Below are 26,394 nucleotides of genomic sequence, written 5' to 3' on the forward strand. Positions count from 1 at the left end.
GTGCTCCTGGTCAAGACAATCTCCTGAACTCCAAACTGAATGTCAGAATGGGAAAGAAATGTGATTTAAGCAATTTTGAGCGTGGCATGGTTGTTGGTGCCAGACGGGCCGGTCTGAGTATTTCACAATCTGCTCAGTTACTGGGATTTTCACGCACAACCATTTCTAGGGTTTACAAAGAATGGTGTGAAAAGGGAAAAACATCCAGTATGCGGCAGTCCTGTGGGCGAAAATGCCTTGTGGATGCTAGAGGTCAGAGGAGAATGGGCCGACTGATTCAAGCTGATAGAAGAGCAACGTTGACTGAAATAACCACTCGTTACAACCGAGGTATGCAGCAAAGCATTTGTGAAGCCACAACATGCACAACCTTGAGGCGGATGGGCTACAACAGCAGAAGACCCCACCGGGTACCACTCATCTCCACTACAAATAGGAAAAAGAGGCTACAATTTGCACGAGCTCACCAAAATTGGACTGTTGAAGACTGGAAAAATGTTGCCTGGTCTGATGAGTCTCGATTTCTGTTGAGACATTCAAATGGTAGAGTCCGAATTTGGCGTAAACAGAATGAGAACATGTATCCATCCTCTGATGGCTACTTCCAGCAGGATAATGCACCATGTCACAAAGCTCCAATCATTTCAAATTGGTTTCTTGAATATGACAATGAGTTCACTGTACTAAAATGGCCCCACAGTCACCAGATCTCAACCTAATAGAGCATCTTTGGGATGTGGTGGAACGGGAGCTTCGTTCCCTGGATGTGCATCCCTCAAATCTCCATCAACTGCAAGATGCTATCCTATCAATATGGGCCAACATTTCTAAAGAATGCCATCAGCACCTTGTTGAATCAATGCCACGTAGAATTAAGGCAGTTCTGAAGGCAAAAGGGGGTCCAACACCGTATTAGTATGGTGTTCCTAATAATACTTTAGGAGTATATATATATATATATATATTTGGCAGGCACAAAGTTCTTGCAAGATACACAGAGTGTAGAAACACTTACAGACCAGGCTGCACTTTTCCTCAGAAATCCTGTGCACTATTCTTTAGAACTCCTGGCTGTGTTTATCCCAATGCTGGCTTTATCCTTGGTAGAAAACTTCCTCAGGTATATATCCTTGCTTTAGGTAAAATCCTTCTGCCTTCAGCTCTCTTGTCTGGCTGGAATACTGGCTCTGCTCTGCTAGGTTATGGGAACTTGGTTTCTCAGGAGGCAACTCTTCCCCACAAATCTTCTGAGCTAACTCTGGCTCAATATCCTCAGGCAGGCTGGACTACTCCCCCTAGCCTCCTGGTGTCAACTAGAAACCTGGGCTGTCTAGTTGCATGTCATAAGCTCCCTTCAGCTGTTGCCTAGCTAAAGTCCACACTCACTTCTGACGCTACACTTCTTTCCCTGAACAGAACCTGACTATATATACTAGGGGTTCCCTAGCTCCCTCTACTGTCTAGGAGGTAGAACTACACCCTAACAGGCCCGATACTCAGATAAACAGGGAAAATGCACATAAATAACATGAATAAAATGACATTATGCATATAAAACACAATGGCCCTGTTCCACAGGAGGTGGAGTACGACGTGGCCCAATTGACCCTTGTGTAGTGCCCACATTTACCTAGTGGGACACTACAATATTGCCCCGATCGGGGTGCTGGGGGACCCGATCGGGGCATAATTTGAACTTCTTATGAGAGACCTTACTGTGAGCGGCGGCGGCCGGCTTTCAGTCTGCGCATGCGCCGGGCCGCCATCTTTCTTGAGGGTAAGGGGGGGGTGAGGATCAGGACCCAGCTTAGGGCCAGAAGCGCTGGGGGGCCCGATCGCTGCACCGGAGACTTTCTCCCTCTTCTCTTACATGAGAGGAGGGAGAAAGTTTAGTGCGGGCAACTCCGCCGGCATTTTCTGTGATCGCCGTGATAAAGTGTATGACGGCGATCACGTGACCAGAGAGCGCTTGTCACGGTCTCTGATCACTGCCCCTTCCACCGGTAGCTGCGGGCACGGAGCTACAGCGCTTGATTTTATCGCTAACTTGGGCTGAAGTTCCACCGTAAAAAGGCGGCGCTCCAGCCCAAGGCCCCTTAGTGACCGCCGTAAAAACACGTATGGGTGATCACTAAGGGGTTAATTAATCGGGTTATTGATTTAAATGTCATAGATGGAGGCAGCGTGTGATCGAGGCGCAATCTGAGGCCGGTGTGCAGAGGCGCGAGAGATCGAGGGCGCGGAATAGATCGACCCTTGGCAGTCGCACCCGGGTCACGTGACAGCGACACTGCACCATGTGACCAGCTCCTCCTGTATCACACAACTGAGGCTTAGATACACCGCTCAGCAGACAGTATCACACAGGATAGGATTAGATACACAGCTCAGCAGACAGTATCACACAGGATAGGATTAGATACACAGCTCAGCAGACAGTATCACACAGGATAGGATTAGATACACAGCTCAGCAGACAGTATCACACAGGATAGGATTAGATACACAGCTCAGCAGGCAGTATCACACAGGATAGGATTAGATACGCAGCTCAGCAGACGGTATCACACAGGATAGGATTAGATACACAGCTCAGCAGACAGTATCACACAGGATAGGAAAAATTCTTACCGGGATTTTACTTTCCTTGAGTCCGGAGGCAGCACAGAATGGGTTAACTTCGTCGTCATCTTTTTCCAGGACCGCCCACCTAGAACATATTAGTTAACAATTAATCAATTAATTCACTCCCCTATAAGATGCCCTCTCCCACAATGCCTCCTTGTGTTTAAAAGAATAGACTCCGACAAATAGTGGATGCAAAAAAAAAAGAATTTATTAGGGAGGGTATACTTGTGCTGCCTCTGGACTCAAGGAAAGTAAAATCCCGGTAAGAATTTTTCCTTTCCCGTTTCGTCCTCCGGCAGCACAGAATGGGATTTTTATAGATCTCAAAGGGGGGGAGTTTCAGAAAGAGCTGCCGACAATACTCCAGTGCCAAAGGCTGAGCTCCTAGCGTTGATGTCCAGACGGTAGTGTTTCACGAAGGTGAGAGATGAAGACCAAGATGCCGCATTGCAAATCTCTTCTATCGGAACCTGCGCCATCTCTGCCCAGGAAGTGGCTGTGGCTCTGGTGGAGTGCGCTCTGATGGGGAAAGGAGGAGGTATGGCCTCAAGAGAATAAGCTTCCAGAATCGTGGACTTTATCCATCTTGCAAGGGTATCTTTGGAAGGAGAGAGTCCTTTCCTTGGGCCAGAGAAAAGAATTAGGCTACTTTCACACTAGCGTTCGGGGCTCCGCTTGTGAGCTCCGTTTGAAGGCTCTCACAAGCGGCCCCGAACGCTTCCGTACTGCCCTAATGCATTCTGAGTGGATGCGGATCCGCTCAGAATGCATCAGTCTGGCAGCGTTTGTCCTCCGCTCCGCTCAGCAGGCGGACACCTGAACGCTGCTTGCAGCGTTCGGGTCTCCGCCTGGCCGTGCGGAGGCCAACGGATCCGTCCAGACTTATAATGTAAGTCAATGGGGACGGATCCGTTTGAAGTTGACACAATATGGCTCAATCTTCAAACGGATCCGTCCCCCATTGACTTTCAATGTAAAGTCAAAACGGATCCGTTTGCATTATCATGAACAAAAAAAAATAATTTTTTTTTGTTTTTTTTTTGTTCATGGTAATGCAAACGGATCCGTTCTGAACGGATGCAAGCGTTTGCATTATAGGAGCGGATCCGTCTGTGCAGACACCAGACGGATCCGCTCCAAACGCAAGTGTGAAAGTAGCCTAAACAGGTTTTCACTGCTTCTGAATTCTCCTGTTCTTTGGAGATAGATCTCTAACGCTCTCTTCACATCCAAGGTATGGCAGAGACTCTGTTGTTCATCAAGAGGCTCCGGACAGAATACAGGAAGGAATGCTTCCCTGTTTTTGTTTACTGAAGACGGGACCTTGGGTATGAAGAATGGCATGGTGCGGAGCAGAATTCCATCCGGAAGGAAACGCAAGTATGGAAACTTGGATGATAAGGCTTGGAGTTCCCCCAGTCTTTTTGCAGAAGTGATGGCTGTGAGAAAGAGTGCTTTGTAAGACAGCCACTTGAGGTCAGCCTCTTCCAATGGTTCAAATGGAGAAAGGGTCAGTCTTTTCAGAACCAAGGAAAGATCCCAGACCGGAAACGGATCCCTATGTTTAGGATTAAGTCTTCTGACCGCTTTAAAAAATGTCACGATCAACGGATGATGGAGGTATTTATTCTCAGTCATGGAATTAATAGCGGTCATATGTGATCTTAGGGTATTGGGCTTTAGCCCTTTCTGGAATCCATCTTGGAGAAACTAAAGGATGGAGGAAACATTAATATTTTCATGGCCAGTCTCCGACATCCAGGACATAAATCTTCTCCAGACTTTAGCATATTTTCTATTCGTAGAATCTTTTCTGGAAGAAAGCAGCGTATTAACAACTGATTGTGAGAGGCCTTTTCCCTCTAATCTACTTCTTTCAGCCTCCAAGCAGTAAGGTGTAGACGGTCCAGACTTTGGTGATGCAGCCCATTCTGAATCAGAAGATCCGGACGTAGGGGAAGTTTCCAGAAGTTGCCTTTGGACAGCTGGAATAGGAGCGGGAACCACGACCTCCTCTGCGAAAAAGGAGCTATTAATATGGCTTGAGGTTTCTCCTCTACTATTTTCCTCAGGACTCTCGGGATAAGGGGAACTGGAGGGAAGATGTAGACCGACAGGTGTCTCCAATTCATAGAGAATGCATCTACTACAGTGGGGTTGTCGTGACTGTTCAGAGAACAGAATCTGCCCAGCTTCTTGTTTTTTGCTGACGCCATCAGATCCCAGGTTGGCGTCCCCCATCTGGCTATGATCTGTTGAAAGATGATTGGGTTGGGTTCCCAGTCTGCTTGATTGATCGCCTTCCTGCTCAGATGGTCCGCTCGAGTATTGTAGCAAGCTCTGATATCCATTGCTTTTAATTCCAGCAGATGTAATTCTGCCCACTTGAATATCTTCTTGCATAGCCTCAGAAGACGAGAGCTTCTTGTTCCACCTTGCTTGTTCAAATAAAATACGGTCGATAGGTTGTCTGACCGGATCAACACTGGTCTCCCTGATACATCGGTTTTGAACCGGTGAAGGGCTAACAGGACTGCTTTCATCTCTTTGTAGTTGGAGGATTGTTTCTTTTCCTTGGAAGACCAGAGACCCTGCACCCATTTGTCCTGGAGGTGAGCCCCCCATCCTTGACCGGAAGCATCTGTGGTGATGATCACTAGGGTAAGAAACCGGAAATTTTTTCCCATAGTCAAATGGCTCGTGCGTAGCCACCATCTGAGGCTCTGGATAGTAGAGGGTCTCATCCTCATTCTTGCGTCCAATTTGAATTTGTTCCGACGCCAGGCACGTAGTATATCTTGTTGCAGATCTCGGCTGTGAATATTCGCCCAGGGAACAGCATCTGAGACTGACGTGAGATGGCCGAGTGTCTTCATCACTCTGCGGATTGATGGGGAATGAAGCGACATCAATATTTTTATTTCTTTCTTCAGGGTCCCTACTTTCCCAGGGGGGAGATAGAGCTTCATAGCCCTTGTGTCTATTGTGAATCCCAAGAAGGTCTTGGAGGTGGCTGGGACGATATCCGACTTCTCCCAGTTCACTAGGAATCCCACCGATTGTAGGAGTTCTATAGTCTTCTTTAGATGTAAATGTAGTAGGACTTCCGATTCTGCTGCAATTAGCCAGTCGTTCAGGTAGGGGAATATCTGAATTCCTTGGAGGCGCAGTGTTACTGCAATTACCACAGCTATCTTCGTAAAGACTCTTGGGGCTGAGCATAGACCAAATGGCAGGGCCTTGAACTGGTAGTGGAGTGTCACCCCATTCCTCTTGATGGCCACTCTTAAGAATTTTCTCGACTCTTGACTTATTGGGACATGGAGGTATGCGTCCTTTAGGTCTAGAGACGCCATAAACACCTTCTCCCTGAGAACGGCAGTGATGGATCTTATTGTCTCCATCTTATTGTCTCCATTTTGAAGTGAATTTTCTTCATATAACGGTTCAGGTAGCGGAGGTCTATAATCAACCGACTCTTGCCATCTCTTTTTGGAATACAGAAGATCCTGGAATATACTCCCGAATTTTTCTGAGACTTTGGAACTTTTTCCAGAACTCCTTTGCCTAGGAACTCGTTTAGCAGTAGAAAGACGTCTGGATTCTCTCCCTTGCTGAGTACAAATCAGTTTCTTGGTATATGATCGAGTTCTAGTAGATAACCTCTACTTATAATCTCTAGGACCCAGATGTCTGAAGTGATGTGACACCAGTTCTCGTAGAAGAGAGACAACCGACCTCCTACTTTCTGTCTTCTGGCGTCAGAAGTCAGATTTTGGGGGTCTGATGTCCTCTCCCTTTCTTATGGGCTTTTCTGAGGAGGTCCAGGCTCTTCGATCAGATCTTCCTCGTCCAGACCGTCCTCTGAAGCTTGATCTTCTAGAATCTTGTCCCCTATAGGGACGAAAAAACCTGGTCTTGTCCCTGTGTCTGGGTTGCGGAAAGTTCAAGGCCTTATCTTCCTTATTAGCCTCCAACAGTTTATCTAACTGTGATCCAAACAGCTTCCAAGGTTCAAAGGGGAGGGCACACAGATTGTTTTTTGAAGAGGAGTCGCCCGACCAAATCTTCAGCCAGAGAGATCTACGGATCGAGTTGGCTAATGCCATGTTCTTGGCACATAATCGTATCGTATCAACCGGGAAATCACAGAGAAATTCTGCTGCTGATTTGAGTGTAGGTAATTGCTTGAGAAGTTCTTCTCTTGATACCCCATCTTCAATATCCCTACCCAGATGACTGAGCCACACTCTAAGTGCTCGAGCAACAGGAACGGTCGCCATCGCTGCTTTATTAAGAGAAGCGAGATATGTATGTTGTCTTTTCAGGAGACCATCCGCCTTTTTTTCCATAGGATCCTTCAACAAGGATGAATCGTCAGAAGGAAAAAATGATCTTTTAGCCAATCTAGCTACAGCTGGGTCCACTTTAGCCGGGGTACCCCAGGAGGATGATTCCACTGGATCCGTCTTGTATACACTTCTAAATCTGGAACCTAGATTTATTCTTCCTACCGGATGTTCCCACTCTTTAGACATTACTGCATCCAAGACTGGGTGCCCAGGGAACACTGACGCCTTCTTTTTAGGAAAATAAAAAAGATCCTCTTCATTATGTTTGCTGCATCTTTCTTTATTGGTTTCCATAATATTCTTGACCTCTTTAATCAGCTGATTTGTGTCTGCCTTATCAAATAAAAAATTATCCTCCATAACGGGAGAATCAGAAAATGAGGAGATCTCTCCTTCGGAGCGTGACGATTTCTCGGACGAGGATGGGGAACGCGGTCTCCTCTTGGTACCTTTCTTCTTTGCCTTGGATTTTTTAAGGAAGGATTTAAAGAGGGAAAACATCTTGCTTGTATCGTCATCAGAGGACTCATCAGCGTGAGAACATCGCTCACAGATATTGGTGGCGTGGTTATTCGGTAGGGGCTGGAGACAAGAAATACAGATGGGAGAGCTGGCTCTCCGTTTTTTTCTTGGCGGAGAGGGTTCCTGGGTATCCCGATGGCACCTTATGCAGAGGTCCTGAGGGAAGTCATCTGGAAGTGGCTGCTCACATGACTGGCACATCCTGCGCTTACTCTTGCGGGAACATTTTTCCCCTCTGACGGACGTACTGGACATCTGAAGTGAGAAAACAGATTTATTAAGAAATTTAAATATTAGTAAAGTAAATGAGTAAAGAATTAGGTTACCATATTTAACAAAAGGTTTGCCTGACAATAGGACAGGCCTATACCTTTAAAAACGCTAGAGCTCGGCTGCCAGGCACACAGGCACCGGAGCTCAGCAAGATCGCACTTTTAAATTCAAATTTGGCGTCAGATCGGGAGGGAGGCAGCTTTAGATGACGTCAGACGCTCTGCGCCTGCGTTCCACATGCGTTCCATGAACCAGGAAGTGCGGCCATCGGAGCTCTCACTGCAGGTACTTGCGGCTCCTATTGTGAAACTTCAGACCCCGATCAAATCAGGCGCTAGCGGTCAGGTTAGGAACCCATGGCTATCTCCACACTGCCATCGGAGCTCTCAATGCAGGTGCTTGCGATAAAAACCGGGCGCTAGCGAGTCAGGTATGGAGCCAGGAACACATGGCTATCCCCATACTGAGGCCTCTGAACCTTGTCACAACAGGGTTAACGGCCGGACGATAGGAGGCATTATGGGAGAGGGCATCTTATAGGGGAGTTACTTCATTGATTAATTGTTAACTAATATGTTCTAGGTGGGCGGTCCTGGAAAAAGATGATGACGAAGTTAACCCATTCTGTGCTGCCGGAGGACGAAATGGGAAAGGATTAGATACACAGCTCAGCAGGCAGTATCACACAGGATAGGATTAGATACACAGCTCAGCAGCCAGTATCACACAGGAGAGGATTAGATACACAGCTCAGCAGACAGTATCACACAGGATAGGATTAGATACACAGCTCAGCAGGCAGTATCACACAGGATAGGATTAGATACACAGCTCAGCAGACAGTATCACACAGGATAGGATTAGATACACAGCTCAGCAGACTGTATCACACAGGATAGGATTAGATACACAGCTCAGCAGACAGTATCACACAGGATAGGATTAGATACACAGCTCAGCAGGCAATATCACACAGGATAGGATTAGATACACAGCTCAGCAGACAGTATCACACAGGATAGGATTAGATACACAGCTCAGCAGACAGTATCACACAGGACAGGATTAGATACACAGCTCAGCAGACAGCATCACACAGGATAGGATTAGATACACAGCTCAGCAGGCAGTATCACACAGGATAGGATTAGATACACAGCTCAGCAGACTGTATCACACAGGATAGGATTAGATACACAGCTCAGCAGACAGTATCACACAGGATAGGATTAGATACACGGCTCAGCAGACAGTATCACACAGGATAGGATTAGATACACGGCTCAGCAGACAGTATCACACAGGATAGGATTAGATACACAGCTCAGCAGACTGGATCACACAGGATAGGATTAGATACACAGCTCAGCAGACAGTATCACACAGGATAGGATTAGATACACAGCTCAGCAGACAGTATCACACAGGATAGGATTAGATACACAGCTCAGCAGACAGTATCACATAGGAGAGGATTAGATACACAGCTCAGCAGCCAGTATCACACAGGAGAGGATTAGATACACATCTCAGCAGACAGTATCACACAGGATAGGATTAGATACACAGCTCAGCAGACTGTATCACACAGGATAGGATTAGATACACAGCTCAGCAGACAGTATCACACAGGATAGGATTAGATACACAGCTCAGCAGGCAGTATCACACAGGATAGGATTAGATACACAGCTCAGCAGGCAGTATCACACAGGATAGGATTAGATACACAGCTCAGCAGACAGTATCACACAGGATAGGATTAGATACACAGCTCAGCAGACAGTATCACACAGGATAGGATTAGATACACAGCTCAGCAGACTGTATCACACAGGATAGGATTAGATACACAGCTCAGCAGACAGTATCACACAGGATAGGATTAGATACACAGCTCAGCAGACAGTATCACACAGGATAGGATTAGATACACAGCTCAGCAGACTGTATCACACAGGATAGGATTAGATACACAGCTCAGCAGACAGTATCACACAGGATAGGATTAGATACACAGCTCAGCAGACAGTATCACACAGGATAGGATTAGATACACAGCTCAGCAGACAGTATCACACAAGAGAAGCTGTGATCCAGGCTCAGCAGGCTGTATCTCACATGAGAGGCTTAGATACGGCTGTGCTGGCCGCTCCCAGTGTTTGGGGCTCTAGAGATGGTGAGGGAAGCGCCTGTGGCCCTCAGTGATGTGAGGAGAGGAGCAGGAGCCATGTCTGGGTGTACTAACATGGCCGCCGGAGGTGTAGGGGGCGGGGCTAGTGCTGACTGACCAGTGTGCCAGGCGGGGCCAGCCCTGTGACGTCACACCGCAAAGCATGCTGGGAGAGGAAACCTCCAGGAACCTGAGGGAAAGAGGAAGTTCTGCTGGAAACGTCCTGTAAAGAGGCTCTGATGTCCGGACAGCGGGAGGGAGAGCCCCGGCATGAGGAGGAGCAGGTACCGGGGAGCCGGGGGCCGCAGTCAGTAGTGCAGTGTGTGATGTCTGTCACAGCTGGTGCTTCAGTAGTGCAGTGTATGATGTCTGTCACAGCTGATGCTTCAGTAGTGCAGTGTATGATGTCTGTCACAGCTGATGCTTCAGTAGTGCAGTGTATGATGTCTGTCACAGCTGGTGCTTCAGTAGTGCAGTGTATTGTGGCAGTTGACGCTTCAGTAGTGCAGTGTATTGTGGCAGTTGACGCTTCAGTAGTGCAGTGTATTGTGGCAGTTGATGCTTCAGTAGTGCAGTGTATTGTGGCAGTTGATGCTTCAGTAGTGCAGTGTATTGTGGCAGTCGATGTTTCAGTAGTGCAGTGTATTGTGGCAGTTGATGCTTCAGTAGTGCAGTGTATGATGTCTGTAGCAGTTGACGCTTCAGTAGTGCAGTGTATTGTGGCAGTTGATTCTTCAGTAGTGCAGTGTATTGTGGCAGTTGACGCTTCAGTAGTGCAGTGTATTGTGGCAGTTGACGCTTCAGTAGTGCAGTGTATCGTGGCAGTTGACGCTTCAGTAGTGCAGTGTATTGTGGCAGTTGATTCTTCAGTAGTGCAGTGTATTGTGGCAGTTGACGCTTCAGTAGTGCAGTGTATTGTGGCAGTTGACGCTTCAGTAGTGCAGTGTATCGTGGCAGTTGACGCTTCAGTAGTGCAGTGTATTGTGGCAGTTGATGCTTCAGTAGTGCAGTGTATTGTGGCAGCTGATGCTTCAGTAGTGTATTGTGGCAGTTGACGCTTCAGTAGTGCAGTGTATTGTGGCAGTCGATGCTTCAGTAGTGCAGTGTATTGTGGCAGTTGACGCTTCAGTAGTGCAGTGTATTGTTGCAGTTGATGCTTCAGTAGTGCAGTGTATTGTGGCAGTTGATGCTTCAGTAGTGCAGTGTATTGTGGCAGTTGACGCTTCAGTAGTGCAGTGTATTGTGGCAGTTGACGCTTCAGTAGTGCCGTGTATTGTGGCAGTTGATGCTTCTGCAGTGCAGTGTATTGTGGCAGTTGACGCTTCAGTAGTGCAGTGTATTGTGGCAGTTGATGCTTCAGTAGTGCAGTGTATTGTTGCAGTTGACGCTTCAGTAGTGCAGTGTATTGTGGCAGTTGATGCTTCAGTAGTGCAGTGTATTGTTGCAGTTGACGCTTCAGTAGTGCAGTGTATTGTGGCAGTCGATGCTTCAGTAGTGCAGTGTATTGTGGCAGTTGATGCTTCAGTAGTGCAGTGTATTGTTGCAGTTGATGCTTCAGTAGTGCAGTGTGTGATGTCTGTCACAGCTGGTGCTTCAGTAGTGCAGTGTGTGATGTCTGTCACTGCTGGTGCTTCAGTAGTGCAGTGTATTGTGGCAGTTGACGCTTCAGTAGTGCAGTGTATTGTGGCAGTTGACGCTTCAGTAGTGCAGTGTATTGTGGCAGTTGATGCTTCAGTAGTGCAGTGTATTGTTGCAGTTGACGCTTCAGTAGTGCAGTGTATTGTGGCAGTCGATGCTTCAGTAGTGCAGTGTATTGTTGCAGTTGACGCTTCAGTAGTGCAGTGTATTGTGGCAGTCGATGCTTCAGTAGTGCAGTGTATTGTGGCAGTTGACGCTTCAGTAGTGCAGTGTATTGTGGCAGTTGACGCTTCAGTAGTGCAGTGTATTGTGGCAGTTGACGCTTCAGTAGTGCAGTGTATTGTGGCAGTTGATGCTTCAGTAGTGCAGTGTATTGTGGCAGTTGATGCTTCAGTAGTGCAGTGTATTGTGGCAGTTGATGCTTCAGTAGTGCAGTCTATTGTGGCAGTCGATGCTTCAGTAGTGCAGTCTATGATGTCTGTCACTGCTGGTGCTTCAGTAGTGCAGTGTATTGTTGCAGTTGATGCTTCAGTAGTGCAGTCTATTGTGGCAGTCGATGCTTCAGTAGTGCAGTGTATTATGGCAGTTGATGCTTCAGTAGTGCAGTGTATTGTGGCAGTTGATGCTTCAGTAGTGCAGTGTATTGTGGCAGTTGACGCTTCAGTAGTGCAGTGTATTGTGGCAGCTGATGCTTCAGTAGTGCAGTGTATTGTGGCAGCTGATGCTTCAGTAGTGCAGTGTATTGTGGCAGTTGATGCTTCAGTAGTGCAGTGTATTGTGGCTTTTGATGCTTCAGTAGTGCAGTGTATTGTGGCAGTTGATGCTTCAGTAGTGCAGTGTATTGTGGCAGTTGACGCTTCAGTAGTGCAGTGTATTGTGGCAGTTGACGCTTCAGTAGTGCAGTGTATTGTGGCAGTTGATGCTTCTGTAGTGCAGTGTATTGTGGCAGTTGACGCTTCAGTAGTGCAGTGTATTGTGGCAGTTGACGCTTCAGTAGTGCAGTGTATTGTTGCAGTTGACGCTTCAGTAGTGCAGTGTATTGTGGCAGTTGATGCTTCAGTAGTGCAGTGTATTGTTGCAGTTGACGCTTCAGTAGTGCAGTGTATTGTGGCAGTCGATGCTTCAGTAGTGCAGTGTATTGTGGCAGTTGATGCTTCAGTAGTGCAATGTATTGTTGCAGTTGATGCTTCAGTAGTGCAGTGTGTGATGTCTGTCACAGCTGGTGCTTCAGTAGTGCAGTGTGTGATGTCTGTCACTGCTGGTGCTTCAATAGTGCAGTGTATTGTGGCAGTTGACGCTTCAGTAGTGCAGTGTATTGTGGCAGTTGATGCTTCAGTAGTGCAGTGTATTGTGGCAGTTGATGCTTCAGTAGTGCAGTGTATTGTGGCAGTTGACGCTTCAGTAGTGCAGTGTATTGTGGCAGTTGACGCTTCAGTAGTGCAGTGTATTGTGGCAGTTGACGCTTCAGTAGTGCAGTGTATGTCTGTGGCAGTTGACGCTTCAGTAGTGCAGTGTATTGTGGCAGTTGATGCTTCAGTAGTGCAGTGTATTGTGGCAGTTGACGCTTCAGTAGTGCAGTGTATTGTGGCAGTCGATGCTTCAGTAGTGCAGTGTATTGTGGCAGTTGACGCTTCTGTAGTGCAGTGTATTGTGGCAGTTGATGCTTCAGTAGTGCAGTGTATTGTGGCAGTTGATGCTTCAGTAGTGCAGTGTATTGTGGCAGTTGACGCTTCAGTAGTGCAGTGTATTGTGGCAGTACATGCTTCAGTAGTGCAGTGTATTGTGGCAGTCGATGCTTCAGTAGTGCAGTGTATTGTGGCAGTTGATGCTTCAGTAGTGCAGTGTATTGTGGCAGTTGATGCTAAAGTAGTGCAGTGTATTGTGGCAGTTGATGCTTCAGTAGTGCAGTGTATTGTGGCAGTTGACGCTTCAGTAGTGCAGTGTATTGTGGCAGTCGATGCTTCAGTAGTGCAGTGTATTGTGGCAGTTGACGCTTCAGTAGTGCAGTGTATTGTGGCAGTTGATGCTTCAGTAGTGCAGTGTATTGTGGCAGTTGACGCTTCAGTAGTGCAGTGTATTGTGGCAGTTGATGCTTCAGTAGTGCAGTGTATTGTTGCAGTTGATGCTTCAGTAGTGCAGTGTATTGTGGCAGTTGATGCTTCAGTAGTGCAGTGTATTGTGGCAGTTGATGCTTCAGTAGTGCAGTGTATTGTGGCAGTTGACGCTTCAGTAGTGCAGTGTATTGTGGCAGTCGATGCTTCAGTAGTGCAGTGTATTGTGGCAGTCGATGCTTCAGTAGTGCAGTGTATTGTGGCAGTTGACGCTTCAGTAGTGCAGTGTATTGTGGCAGTTGACGCTTCAGTAGTGCAGTGTATTGTGGCAGTTGACGCTTCAGTAGTGCAGTGTATTGTGGCAGTTGACGCTTCAGTAGTGCAGTGTATTGTGGCAGTTGACGCTTCAGTAGTGCAGTGTATTGTGGCAGTTGACGCTTCAGTAGTGCAGTGTATTGTGGCAGTTGATGCTTCAGTAGTGCAGTGTATTGTTGCAGTTGATGCTTCAGTAGTGCAGTGTATTGTTGCAGTTGATGCTTCAGTAGTGCAGTGTATTGTGGCAGTTGATGCTTCAGTAGTGCAGTGTATTGTGGCAGTTGACGCTTCAGTAGTGCAGTGTATTGGGGCAGTCACAGGCCGCACTGACATCCTGCGCATGCGCTGCTCTCCTGACGTCGGGGACACTGAAGTCTCTGCCGGAGAGGGACCTGGGAGGCGTCCACCAGTGTCTCCAGCAGTGGTCGTCATCTCCCATAGACGTCCATGTTATTAGGATGTATCCCAGCAGTGATACCAGTATAAGTGTCACATGACCACTGGGGCCATGATGGTTTACATTACTGGTATCACCACTGCGGCCAGTGTCAGGGTGCACCTTGCTTTACACTGCTGTCACCTCATACATGGAGGAACTGTTCTGACGAGATCTTCCAGTCCTCAGTCCAGACAATAGAGAGAAGACCTCATCTCCTCTGATTTCTCCCAAATGTCCCTCATCATCTCCGGTCATTATAAGCATTTCTATGGGATTTCATGCGGATTCTACATTGACTCCTCTTCTTCCATTCAGGTTCCTGTGATATAGGATTGTCCGATGACATCATCAGTACCAGATAATGGATGGAGACGGGGACAATATGGCGGAGAGGATATTAGATCTTACCCTAGAGATACTCTTCCTGCTTACTGGAGAGGTGAGAGGTTCTGATGATGTCACATTACACCATTATCTATGGTAATTACAGGTGATGTGACTGGAGAGGTGAGAGGTTCTGATGATGTCACATTACATCATTATCTATGGTAATTACAGGGGATGTGACTGGAGAGGTGAGAGGTTCTGATGATGTCACATTACACCATTATCTATGGTAATTACAGGGGATGTGACTGGAGAGGTGAGAGGTTCTGATGATGTCACATTACATCATTATCTATGGTAATTACAGGTGATGTGACCGGAGAGGTGAGAGGTTCTGATGATGTCACATTACATCATTATCTATGGTAATTACAGGGGATGTGACTGGAGAGGTGAGAGGTTCTGATGATGTCACATTACACCATTATCTATGGTAATTACAGGGGATGTGACTGGAGAGGTGAGAGGTTCTTATGATGTCACATTACACCATTATCTATGGTAATTACAGGGGATGTGACTGGAGAGGTTCTGATGATGTCACATTATACCATTATCTATGGTAATTACAGGTGATGTGACTGGAGAGGAGAGAGGTTCTGATGATGTCACATTACACCATTATCTATGGTAATTACAGGTGGCCATGGCTGTAGAAGTGATGGACTCTGGAATGTACATGGTGACATTTATTATTATGTCTTCCATGAACAGGATTACTCCACGGTGAAGAAGACGTCTAGTAATCTGATACATAAGAAGAACAATGAGAAGATCCTAGAAGTCGTCCACAAGATGATGGAGCTGCTGACTGGAGAGGTGACACCGCCGGGAATGTGGGGACATTATACAGTCACAGCACTGGAGGGGTCTGGGTGATGACGGTGTCATTGTGTTGTCAGGTTCCTATAAGGTGTCAGGATGTCGCTGTCTATTTCTCCATGGAGGAGTGGGAGTATTTAGAAGGACACAAGGGTCTGTACAAGGAGGTCAAGATGGAGGAGGACCAGCACCTCACATCTCCAGGTAACGGACAGGACTAAATACAAATGTCCTGGAATTCTCTGTCTGTAAAGTCTGAGTCCAGTCTCTGTCTCCTGCAGAGAGATCCAGTCAGAGGACAACACCAGAGAGATGTCCGCGTCCTCTCCTTCCACAGGACGGTCAGGTAATGGAGATGTCTCCTCCTCTGTTGGAGGACGCCTTGTTTTATCCAGTAGTTTTATAGGTTTATACTGGTTTATACTGGTGTAATGAGCTGGAGATGGCGGGATTACAGCCGACCACAGACGCTCCATGTTCTCTGCTTCTTTCTACAAGTCTCTGGCTATGGAGACCACTGGTGGGAAAAAGGAACCAATAGGTTTATGTCCCCTAAAGGAACGAGTCCGGACGCGTCTGGTAGAAGCCGATCTCCTCCACGGAAACCACCTGCAGCATGTCCGGCCGTGCTGAGGATGCATGTGTACAAGGTTATTGGCTGTGAGCCGCCATCTAATATCCAGGTCCAGCCTCTGGGAGACCTGCAGCCATTAGGCTCAGACGACGACTGTTGTCGGGTCATTTGTGGTTGTCATGATAATTAAAGGGGTTATTACATAACAAGTATCACAGTGCAGTGAATGGGGCATTTCTGATGAGGTTTTATTACTATGTACATGCAGTAATAATATTGGTAGTATTTTTATGTACAGTACATTTTCCTTCTGGTAGCGCCCCCTGCTGTTTCTTCTGTGACTAGGTTTCCGGTCCACCTTCTCCTGCATTCAGGGATGGACACATGCTCAGTATCTTCCCTGCTCCCTCCTCCTGTCAGTGCCGGTGCAGTCATCTCGTGGAGAAGCAGTGCAGACTCCTTTCATTCATCCCTACTTGTATATTCATGGAGGTATATAGCTGTATCTCTACACGGGGGGAGGGGAGAGGGGCTTAGGAAGAGCTGGCTGCAGCGCACTCCTGGGAGATGCAGGTGCTTGATGGTCACATGGGATGAGCTGCTGCCCACCCACAGAGAATGAAGAGACCAGAGCTGCAGAGGAGCGAGTAAAGAAGCCAAAAAGGATGAATATTATACTGGAGAGCAGCGTTTTCTGCATTTCTGTACTTCAAGTGTTGTATGCACTACTCCAGATAACTGTTTCCAGGACGTTCTCCATGACAGCACCATATGTAGGTCGTCCTTCTGGTCTTCTGTAGGGACTAGAACACAGAGAAGTCAATAGGCCGCTCCAGCCTCCAGTGCTCTTCCTGTCTCTACAGAGGACAGGTGCAGAGAGGATTCCTGAGTGGAATTTTCCTGTTCTATCAAATTGTAGGATCTTTGTTAGGGTTGTATGGGGGTTTCCTCTCCTTCCAGCCCATGTCTAGATTGGCAAGTACCTTCCATGGTAGGGGTCCCCTAGTCCATCCCAGACCCTTTCTAGACCTTCTCAAATCGACTGTATGAGATGGTCAGGTCCTGCTGAAGGAACCCTTCCCATCAGGTTTGATGTCGGGGATGTTGCTTCCCTATTTGAGCTCTGGCTTTGTCATCAGAAGGTCCTGGCAGGCAGTGTGGAGCATCTAAAAGGCTTGAGTCCCCAGGTTCAGGACTCGCATCCGTCCAAGAGACTCTCCTGGAGGAAAAGGGGAGGAGCTTTATGAGAACATGAGTGGTAAGAGCCCATCTGTATATACACTCATTGACCAAAAATCCTGCACCAAGAAGGAGATGTTGGGATGAAACTTTCCCAGTGTGACTGTAATGATGATAAATGTAAGGGATCCCAATATTACAGAAATGGAGACATTTATTGGTGAAAATTGTCCAATTCCAAGGAGGTTTTAAGACCCTGTTGGGCTGCCTCTTGCCCGGATCCAAGATGAGATACGGCCTCTAGCCCGGACACAAGATGAGATACGGCCTCTAGCCCGGATCCAAGATGAGATACGGCCTCTAGCCCGGATCCAAGATGAGATACGGCCTCTAGCCCGGATCCAAGATGAGATACGGCCTCTAGCCCGGATCCAAGATGAGATACGGCCTCTAGCCCGGATCCAAGATGAGATACGGCCTCTAGCCCGGATCCAATATGGATGAGATACGGTTGGGCAAGGAGACATACATGTGAAACTCGAAAAAGTTGAATATCGTGCAAAAGTTCATTTATTTCGGTAATGCAAAATTTGAATATTGTGAAAAGGTTGAATATTCTCGGCTCAAAGTCTCACCCTCTAGTCAGCTAATTAATCCATACCCCCTGAGCAAAGGGGACCTGAGATTGTGACTTTGGGGTTCCATAAAGCTGCAAGCCATAATCATCCAAATTATAACAAAGGCTTGAAATATCTCGCTTTGCCTGTAATGAGTCTATATTAGTTTCACCTTGTTACATTACTGAAATAAATTAACTTTGCACGATATTCAAATTTTTTGAGTTTCACCTGTAGATGTTCGGTATCCTATGGTACATTTGCCCGCAGATGTTACAGATGCTCCTGTAGATCCTGCACACTCATAGGTTGCTGAAGCTCGCATTTCAGCTGTTCCCATAAATTTATAGGTAATAAAACAGGAGGAGACCTTCCTGGGGAAGCCTCGCTGTGCGCAGGCGAGCATATCCAGCTGAAAAGTGCTGAGAAGAATACATGTGGCGACAGGATGTCCTGCACATATCGCTGAGCTGTTAGCGCCCCTCGGACCACTACTAGGGGTCACTGACTGTTGTATGCGATGGCTCCCACCATCATCACACCAGCAGTTAGGGCAGTATGTCGCTGCATAGCAAAGGATTGAAGCGCTCACCAGGAGACCTTCATACTGGAACCCAAAGGGGGCCTAGAATTGTCACGAAGGACCATACAGTTCCAGTCTGTAGTAGTCCAGGTTTCCCAATTAGGACATCCCGGCAAACGAAGATTACGGTAGCTGACTGTCAATGACAGGACACATAATGGGCGATGTCAGATTTCCTTCTGCTGAATGTCTGGAAAAGGTCTGGGCAGAGACAGGGTGTAATTAGCCACCTGTGTCTAGGTGGTGGACAACAAAACTATGGGAGCTGCTCATTCTTGTCGGTGGATCACACAATCCTCTCTTCTGGTAGTCTGTCTGGGCTGTCCGGAGCTTGGTAACACTACCTGCACTAACATTACCACTGCGCCCAACATTTCCTAAAGGTCAGAACAGCCTAGATCAGTGGTGGCGAACCTATGGTGCTGGTTCCAGGGGCGGCACTCGGAGCCCTCTCTGTGGGCACCCTCTGCCCATTGACTTTTCAAAAACCTGGTAGTAGAGATCCTGGCCTTCCTCAGAGAAAGAGATCTCATCATCAGTTCCATAGTTTGGACAATTTTCTCTTGATGGCAGAATCCACTCCAATTCTCCAAAGTGCCTATAAATTGTGGATTTTTGGAGAATTGTTGGATCGTGAACATCAAGAAATCAGATTTCTCTCCAGACGCCAGAAAGATTTTTCTTGACAAACACTCATTTCTGCCAATTCTCAAACATGAGATGATACAGGGGAAAATTTCAGTCTTCTGGAGAAAGAGCCACTGCTTATTATAGGAAGCTATGAACATCTTGGGGTTAATGACCTTCTGCATCTCCACAGTTCTTTGGAGCCAGTTTCACATCTGTTCTCTCCAGAAATTGATTCTTACTGCCTCAACCAAACAATTCTTCTTCCCAGAGTGAGAGCAAATCCTCAGGCTTTTATTTGTGCTGTTTATCCAGCACCATAGGGTAATACCGTAGAGAAATGGTTCCAGTACAAGGATCACCTTTTAGTGGTTGTGCTACCTGTAGGCACAACTCTAGTAGAAGCTCATCAAGATGTATACTCGAATCCCAGTTGGTGGTGGACCTGCAGCCACGGAGGGAAATCTTCTTATCAGAGAGAGATACCTGGAGTCCCCAAGAAGTTGCGAGTTTTCAAAGAGTAAAAGATTTTTTTCCCACGGTGCAAAGGAGCCAACCACAGTCCAAATGTTAATGGTAAGAAAGGATCTTTACGCAATAAAGTAAACCTGCAATAAAGATCTTTTCTTACCATTAACATCTGGACCGTGGTTGGCTTCTTTGCGAAAAATCCTTTTATCCAGAGTGAGAAGATGGGCTTTACTTTCGTGGACTTTCCCAGAAAACCTGTAATGAAGGATTCTTTGGAATGTAAGTCCCTATGGATACCAGCAAAAAGGGGTGAGGTGCTCAGGAATAGAATATGGGCCTAGCATGCTCATTTCCTCCTTTTCCTTTTATCCCGGCCGTCCTGAAGAATATATGGTTAAAAGCAACCAGTGTTATTCAAATTACTTAATTCTGTCCAAAGCACAGCTGGTTCCTGATCCTGAAGTATTTATTTCTGGAAGACCCAGAACCTCTTTATCTAAGATAAAATATTGTTCTTCTCCAGGGCCCTCTTCTGTATCGGAAGATCCAGATGCAGAAATCCTGAAAGCTTGAATCCTTAGAGGGAAATCTTGAAAATTCAGGGACTGTCAGAGTAATATCTACCTTACAGCAGATTCCCAAGGAAGTTTCCTCACCAGTTTACAGGGAAGTTTGAAAGAGATTTTGCTCCTGGTACGAATCTGAATGTTCGGTCCCTTTTCAGGCTACTTTCACATTAGCGGCAGGCTGTTCCGGCGGGTGAACAGCCTGTCGGATAGTCAGGACTTTGATTAGGGTTGCTCTCTGAGGTGTCCTGCTCTTTCCCTAGTTTCCAGGCTTTATTCCCTCACCCCTGTCCCTCCTATGCTCGGTGTGGTGTCTCCCCCCCCCCCCCTTTCCCACACACACCGAAGTGTGACAGGATATGATAATGGCATTAGACCCAGGAGCCTAAAGGTACAGATCTCAGCCCTGGGCTGTTTTCTGGACCTTCCCCTTGCAGACTATAGATGGATCAAAATGTTCATTAAGGCTACATCCTGGATCAGACCGGCCCTAAAACAGTTCATTCCTCTTTGGGACCTAACTTCAGGGGTCTCTGCGATACTCTTGAAGAGTTGAGTTTGAGATTCTTGTCCCTTAAAACTGTTTTCCCAGATGCCATTACCTTGGCCCGTAGGGTCGGGAAATTACAGTCCCTTTGCATCGGTGAGTCTTACCTCAAAGATTTCAATAAGATCATAAAAGTGTATCCGGCCTTTCTCCCTGAAATTGCCTCAGCTTTTCACCTTAACCAAGACATGTTTTTTCCATCTTTTCAATGCATCCCCTCACAACGGTGATTCCACATCTTAGATGTCAAAAGATCAATAGGAAATATTTTGATGCCCTTGAGATCCTGGAGATAAGATCCAAATCTGTTCATACAGTTCTCAGGAAGGAACAAGGAGAAGAAGGTCTCAGAGACCACCTTGGCGAGGTTCGCAAAGAGTTCCTGCTCCAGATGGAATTAAAGCCAATCACACCAGGGCCTTTTTCGTTCCATGGGCAGAAAGAGCAGAGGCATCTACTGATCAGATCTGCAGAGCATCGCCTCGGGCAAGCGTTATTACAGACTGGACATCTAATACAATCAGGAGTTAACCCTTGAGAGATTTGACCCAGACTCTCTTCTCCCCCAACCACATGCTTATATGGTGTCGCTCCATGTGGTGTCATTGGTAATGAGTAAATACATATTTAGTTGCGGCCATCCTGGTGTAGTATTTCAGAAAACAATGGAGGGAGATGGTGAGAGGAGCCTTGTAACCTCTCTGTGGTCCTGTCCCTGCAAAAGAGTTTATCCAGCTCAATTATTTAACAGACCCCTTCAGAGTGGCTGGATTCATACTTACCTGATCCCTGCTGGTGGTTTCCAGCTCCATCGATACATGGGCACCTCTGAAGTTCCCGGGTCTCTGAGAATCAACATCCAGTTGACGGGGCTGGGGAGCACCTGCCACCCATGCAGTACGTCACTCAGTCATGTGCCACATTGGTCACAGGTCACCGCTGCTGCCAGTCCTTGGCTGCAGCAGTTGCTCCCAACCCCCCAACTATCTCCACCCACCGCCCCTCCCCCCCCTGTCAACAGTGTGTTGATTTCCACAGACACAGCACCTGCAGAGTATAGACAGTGGAGCAATGAAGCCAGAACACAGAGGCAGGGACCAAGTAAGTATGAACTCCACCGGGGGTCCGCCTCTCTGAAGGGGTCTATTACACAAGTTTAAAGTTGGATAACTCTTTTAATGATCTTTTGTAGGCATCTAAAACATTACACTCAACTTGTCCAACTGTCCTGTAATTCACAATATTTGTTTCACACATTTTGAATCAGGATGAAGATCTGAACAATATTAATGCTACAGAGACAGATGTGAGGGGCGATGAGGAATACAAGGAGGAGATTCCTACAGAGACAGATGTGAGGGGCAATGAGGAATACAAGGAGGAGATTCCTACAGAGACAGATGTGAGGGGCGATGAGGAATACAAGAAGGAGATCCCTACAGAGACAGATGTGAGGGGCGATGAGGAATACAAGAAGGAGATTCCTACAGAGACAGATGTGAGGGGCGATGAGGAATACAAGGAGGAGATTCCTACAGAGACAGATGTGAGGGGCGATGATAAATACAAGGAGGAGATCCCTACAGATAAGAGCCCAGGTGAGTAGTGACCACTAAATGAAGCAGAGATGAATTTCTAACCATAATGACCCTGAATTGGACTTCCCCTATAGCAGTCGCCTTCCCCAGGTCCGAACAGTGTCCTACAGGACTCTGATACCCCCAGGACTTACAGTAGGACCAAACTGTGTAATACAAAGCACATATCACAGCACTAGCGGGTAAGAAGAAAGCCAGTAGATAGGAACCTATCAGTAGATGACTGGACCAGGATGGGGATGGTAATCAGACAATGGAACAGACGGATGATGGGGGTTATATGGTGAACGGATGATTAAACAGACAATAAGTGGCACTGACTGGATCTTTCCCTGAAACTTTCCCTAGATCTGTCCTTACATGCTGACCCTAATACCAGACATCACTGTCCCTTGAGACATTCCTATGAAAAATCCTAATCTCTAAGGGTCCATTCACACGTCCATATAAACTTGTCTGCACCCGTTCCACAATTCTGCGGAATGGGTGCAGACCCATTCATTCTTTGTGTGGACGGAATGGATGCCGAGGGCACACTATGTGCCCAACGCATCCGCATTTCCGGAGCGCGGCCCCGAACTTACGGTCCGCAGCTCCCGAAAAAAATAGAACATGTCCTATTCTTGTCTGCAGCTGCAGACAAAAATATGCACCACGGACGTGTGAATGGACCCTAAAACTGACCCTCAAACAGATAACAGGAGGACATTAAGACCCAACCTAAACTGAGCAGAGCTGAACTAGAATCAAGGCAGGACAGACTGAAACATGGAACATCCCCTCCCCCCAACCACATACACAGACTACAAGAATCAGAGGTAAAGACTAGGCCAACTATAAGAACAAAACTACACCAATGAAGAAAACTAGGAGAGATACTAGAAAATAAAATGATTTCTGAAATGAAAAGCACAGAGCTTACACTATAACCAGCAGCCCCCTGCAGAAACTAGGAATATTTACAGCGAGGCTAACCAGTCAGGAGCTCCTCTCCAAACAAGGTGAGCTACAGAAGAGAGGTCGGCTGAGCAAGAGATCAGCTACTGTATAATACATAGCAACTGCCCCAAACATACTAGTAGACAGGAGAAGATGAAACCATAGGAGTGTTCCTGCTGATCCTAGCCCATTACACTAAGGTGGTAGCGACTCCCTCAGGTCTGCGCTGTGACTCTCCAGGACTTGCTCAGTAGTATCAGGGGGACAGGTCTCTTCCATGAATCTCCTGGATGTGTCCTGGTGTCCCTCTGTGCAGCATTTCACAGGCCTCATGTCACACTTTGGACTGCACTGGATTCTGGTGTCCAAATTATGAAGGTGCAAGGTGTCAACACATGTGTCGTCCATACAGGCCCCGGGTTCCTTCTGGTTTCATCTGAAAAATTGTGATTATTGGGCTGCCATACCTCTAATAGGGGGTAGGTTTCCTGGCCCTCCTGACACCCCTGTTGCATACAATGACTTATTGTTATAATGCTAGAGTCAGTTATTTAATTTTTCAGTTGGCTTGCTTCTTTTTTCCTAAGGTTATTTCTGCCTTCAACAACTGGTGTATAGTCTGTTCAGGTTCTCGCTTGAGTTGATCAAAATAGATTAAACTTGATGAACCTGTGTCCTCTCTTAAGGCAATGTAATTATGAGTTTCTCACACCGATTCCTTTGCCATGGTTGATTTCTGAGATGTAACACAAACTGGTCCCACATCACAGCATCAGTATTGGTTATGGACTTTGCCCCTTCTCATACCTTCTGCTGTAACATTGCCATCAATTGTTGTATTCTGTTCATGGACTGGAGCAGTGTCTCCTCCTCCTTCTGACGCCGGGCAAAGAATCTTTTCTCACTATTCTGTTAGATCACAGATGCCCAACTTGCGGTCCTTTAACTATTGCAAAACTACAACTCCCAGCATGCCTGAACAGCCTACAGCTATTAGGGCATGCTGTGGGTTGTAGCTTTGCAACAGCTGGAGGGCCGCAGATTGAGCCTCCCTGTGTTAGATGATTGATCTCTAGGATGTGAGAAACCTGTGCATATGATTGCCTGACTCTTGCCTGTTGTAACAGCTCTGTTCTTCTTGTCTCACCCTTCTATGTACAGTCCTGATCAAAAGTTTAAGACCACTTGAAAAATGGCAAAAAAAAACATATTTAGCATGGCATGACTTAACAAGGTTCCAAGTAGAGCTTCAACAAGAAGAAATGGGAGTGAAACAAAACATTTTTTGAGCATTCAATTTAATGAAAACAACGAATAAACTGAAACAGGCTGTTTTTCAGCTGATCAAAAGTTTAGGACCACACCTCCAAAAAAAAACTAAACCCCCCCCCCCCCCCCAAAGCAGAAATCCAACTTCCAAACATGAACTCAGTAATGAGTAGCTCCGCCGTTATTGTTTCGGCATGCTTGATGCAAGCGTTTCCATGAGGTGAGTGGGAACATTTCTCCAAGTGGTGAAGACGGCTGCACGAAGGCCATCTACTGTCTGGAACTGTTGTCCATTTTTGTAAACTTTCCTTGCCATCCATTCCCAAAGGTTCTCAATTGGATTTAGATCAGGGGAACATGCAGGATGGGCCAAAAGAGTGATGTTCTTCTCCTGGAAGAAGTCCCTTGTCCAGCGGGCATTGTGTACTGTAGCGTTGTCCTGTTGAAAAACCCAGTCGTTACGACACAGATGAGGGCCCTCAGTCATGAGGAATGCTCTCTGCAACATCTGGACATAGCCAGCGGCCGTTTGATGCCCCTGCACTTCCTGAAGCTCCATTGTTCCACTGAAGGAAAAAGCACCCCAGACCATTATGGCGCCTCCTCCACTGTGGCGCGTAGAAAACATCTCAGGTGGGATCTGCTTGTCATGCCAGTAACGTTGGAAACCATCAGGATCATTAAGGTTAAATTTTTTCTCATCAGAGACTAAAACTTTTTTCCACCTTTTGAATGTCCCATGTTTGGTGCTCTCTTGCAAAGTCCAAACGAGCAGTTATGTGGCGTTCAAGGAGACGAGGTCTTTGAAGAGGTTTTTTGAAGCCCTTCAGTCTTAGATGCCGTCTGATTGTTATGGGGTGGCAGTCAGCACCAGTAAGGGCCATAATTTTGGTCGAGGATCGTCCAGTGTCTTGACGGACAGCCAATTGGATCCTCCGGCTCAGTGCTAATGAATTTTTTTGGGGTCTTCCACTTGACTTTTTTGTTCCATAACCCTCAGGATCATTTAAGAAATTCCAAATGACTGTCTTACTGCGTCCCACCTCAGCAGCGATGGCGCACTGTGAGAGACCCTGCTTATGCAGTTCAACAACCCGACCACGTTCAAAAAGGGAGAGTTTTTTTGCCTTTGCCATCACAACGTGTGACTACCTGACAGAAAATGACAATGAATCCACATCTTTGAACAGATTTGACCTTTTAAAGGCATGTGGTCCTAAAATTTGGATCAGCTGAAAAACAGCCTGTTTCAGTTTAATCGTTATTTTCAATTAATTGAATGCTCAAAAAATGTTTTGTCTCACTCTCATTTCTTCTTGTTGCATGTTGAAGCTCTACTTGGAACCTTGTTAAGATCCAACAATGTAAAATATGATTTTTTTTGCCATTTTTCAAGTGGTCTTAAACTTTTGATCAGGACTTTACTTAGGGCCATTATGTTTTTAGGTGTGGGGTCACATGACAATTAGACAGCCCCCTCTAGCCTCTCGTCAGTTATGCCTTCAATAATTTAAAAAATGTTTTGTTCTTGGTAGATGACTGTACTGGGAGCTTGGAGAAACATCTCATATCTACATATTGTAATGCAGATGATCCATGTGTCATATCAGATACATATGAAGAGCGTGCCATTATCCCAGATGTACCCTCAGACCTTCACAGCAAAAATCTATCATCTCATCCTTTAAAACAAGTCCAATCTTCTAATTCATCACATACTCTTACTCAGAATGGGTTCCAGAACATCTTCTGCGAGTTTCAAACAGCTCAGAAAAAGCAGTTTTTATGTTCGGAATGTGGAAAATGTTTTACTAGAAAAGCACA

The 26,394-nt window shown here is 46.6% G+C and overlaps 2 protein-coding genes across 14 annotated transcripts in view; one reads left to right on the plus strand and one right to left on the minus strand.

Annotated features, from left to right (window-relative positions):
• LOC121000837 (gastrula zinc finger protein XlCGF26.1-like) overlaps window positions 1-26,394 on the minus strand; it is an 800,859-nt gene that overhangs the window by 115,577 nt on the left and 658,888 nt on the right. The window lies entirely within an intron of this gene.
• Window positions 1-26,394, plus strand: part of LOC121000871 (gastrula zinc finger protein XlCGF49.1-like) — a 91,574-nt gene that overhangs the window by 64,195 nt on the left and 985 nt on the right. The window contains exons 1-6 of one of the 6 annotated variants that reach the window (XM_040431614.1): window positions 10,100-10,226; window positions 14,704-14,830; window positions 15,493-15,597; window positions 15,681-15,804; window positions 15,882-15,946; window positions 26,106-26,326. In XM_040431614.1, the coding sequence (XP_040287548.1) occupies window positions 14,753-14,830; window positions 15,493-15,597; window positions 15,681-15,804; window positions 15,882-15,946; window positions 26,106-26,258 (525 nt within the window). In that variant the 5' untranslated portion in view covers window positions 10,100-10,226; window positions 14,704-14,752 and the 3' untranslated portion in view covers window positions 26,259-26,326. Of the gene's footprint in view, window positions 1-10,099; window positions 10,233-14,703; window positions 14,831-15,492; window positions 15,598-15,680; window positions 15,805-15,877; window positions 15,947-26,105; window positions 26,330-26,394 lie in introns of those variants that run through there. The other 5 variants (XM_040431616.1, XM_040431617.1, XM_040431613.1 and 2 more) reach the window with 5 other exon arrangements.

Source organism: Bufo bufo, chromosome 5 (genome assembly GCF_905171765.1).
Source record: "Bufo bufo chromosome 5, aBufBuf1.1, whole genome shotgun sequence".
Lineage (NCBI taxonomy): Eukaryota > Metazoa > Chordata > Amphibia > Anura > Bufonidae > Bufo > Bufo bufo.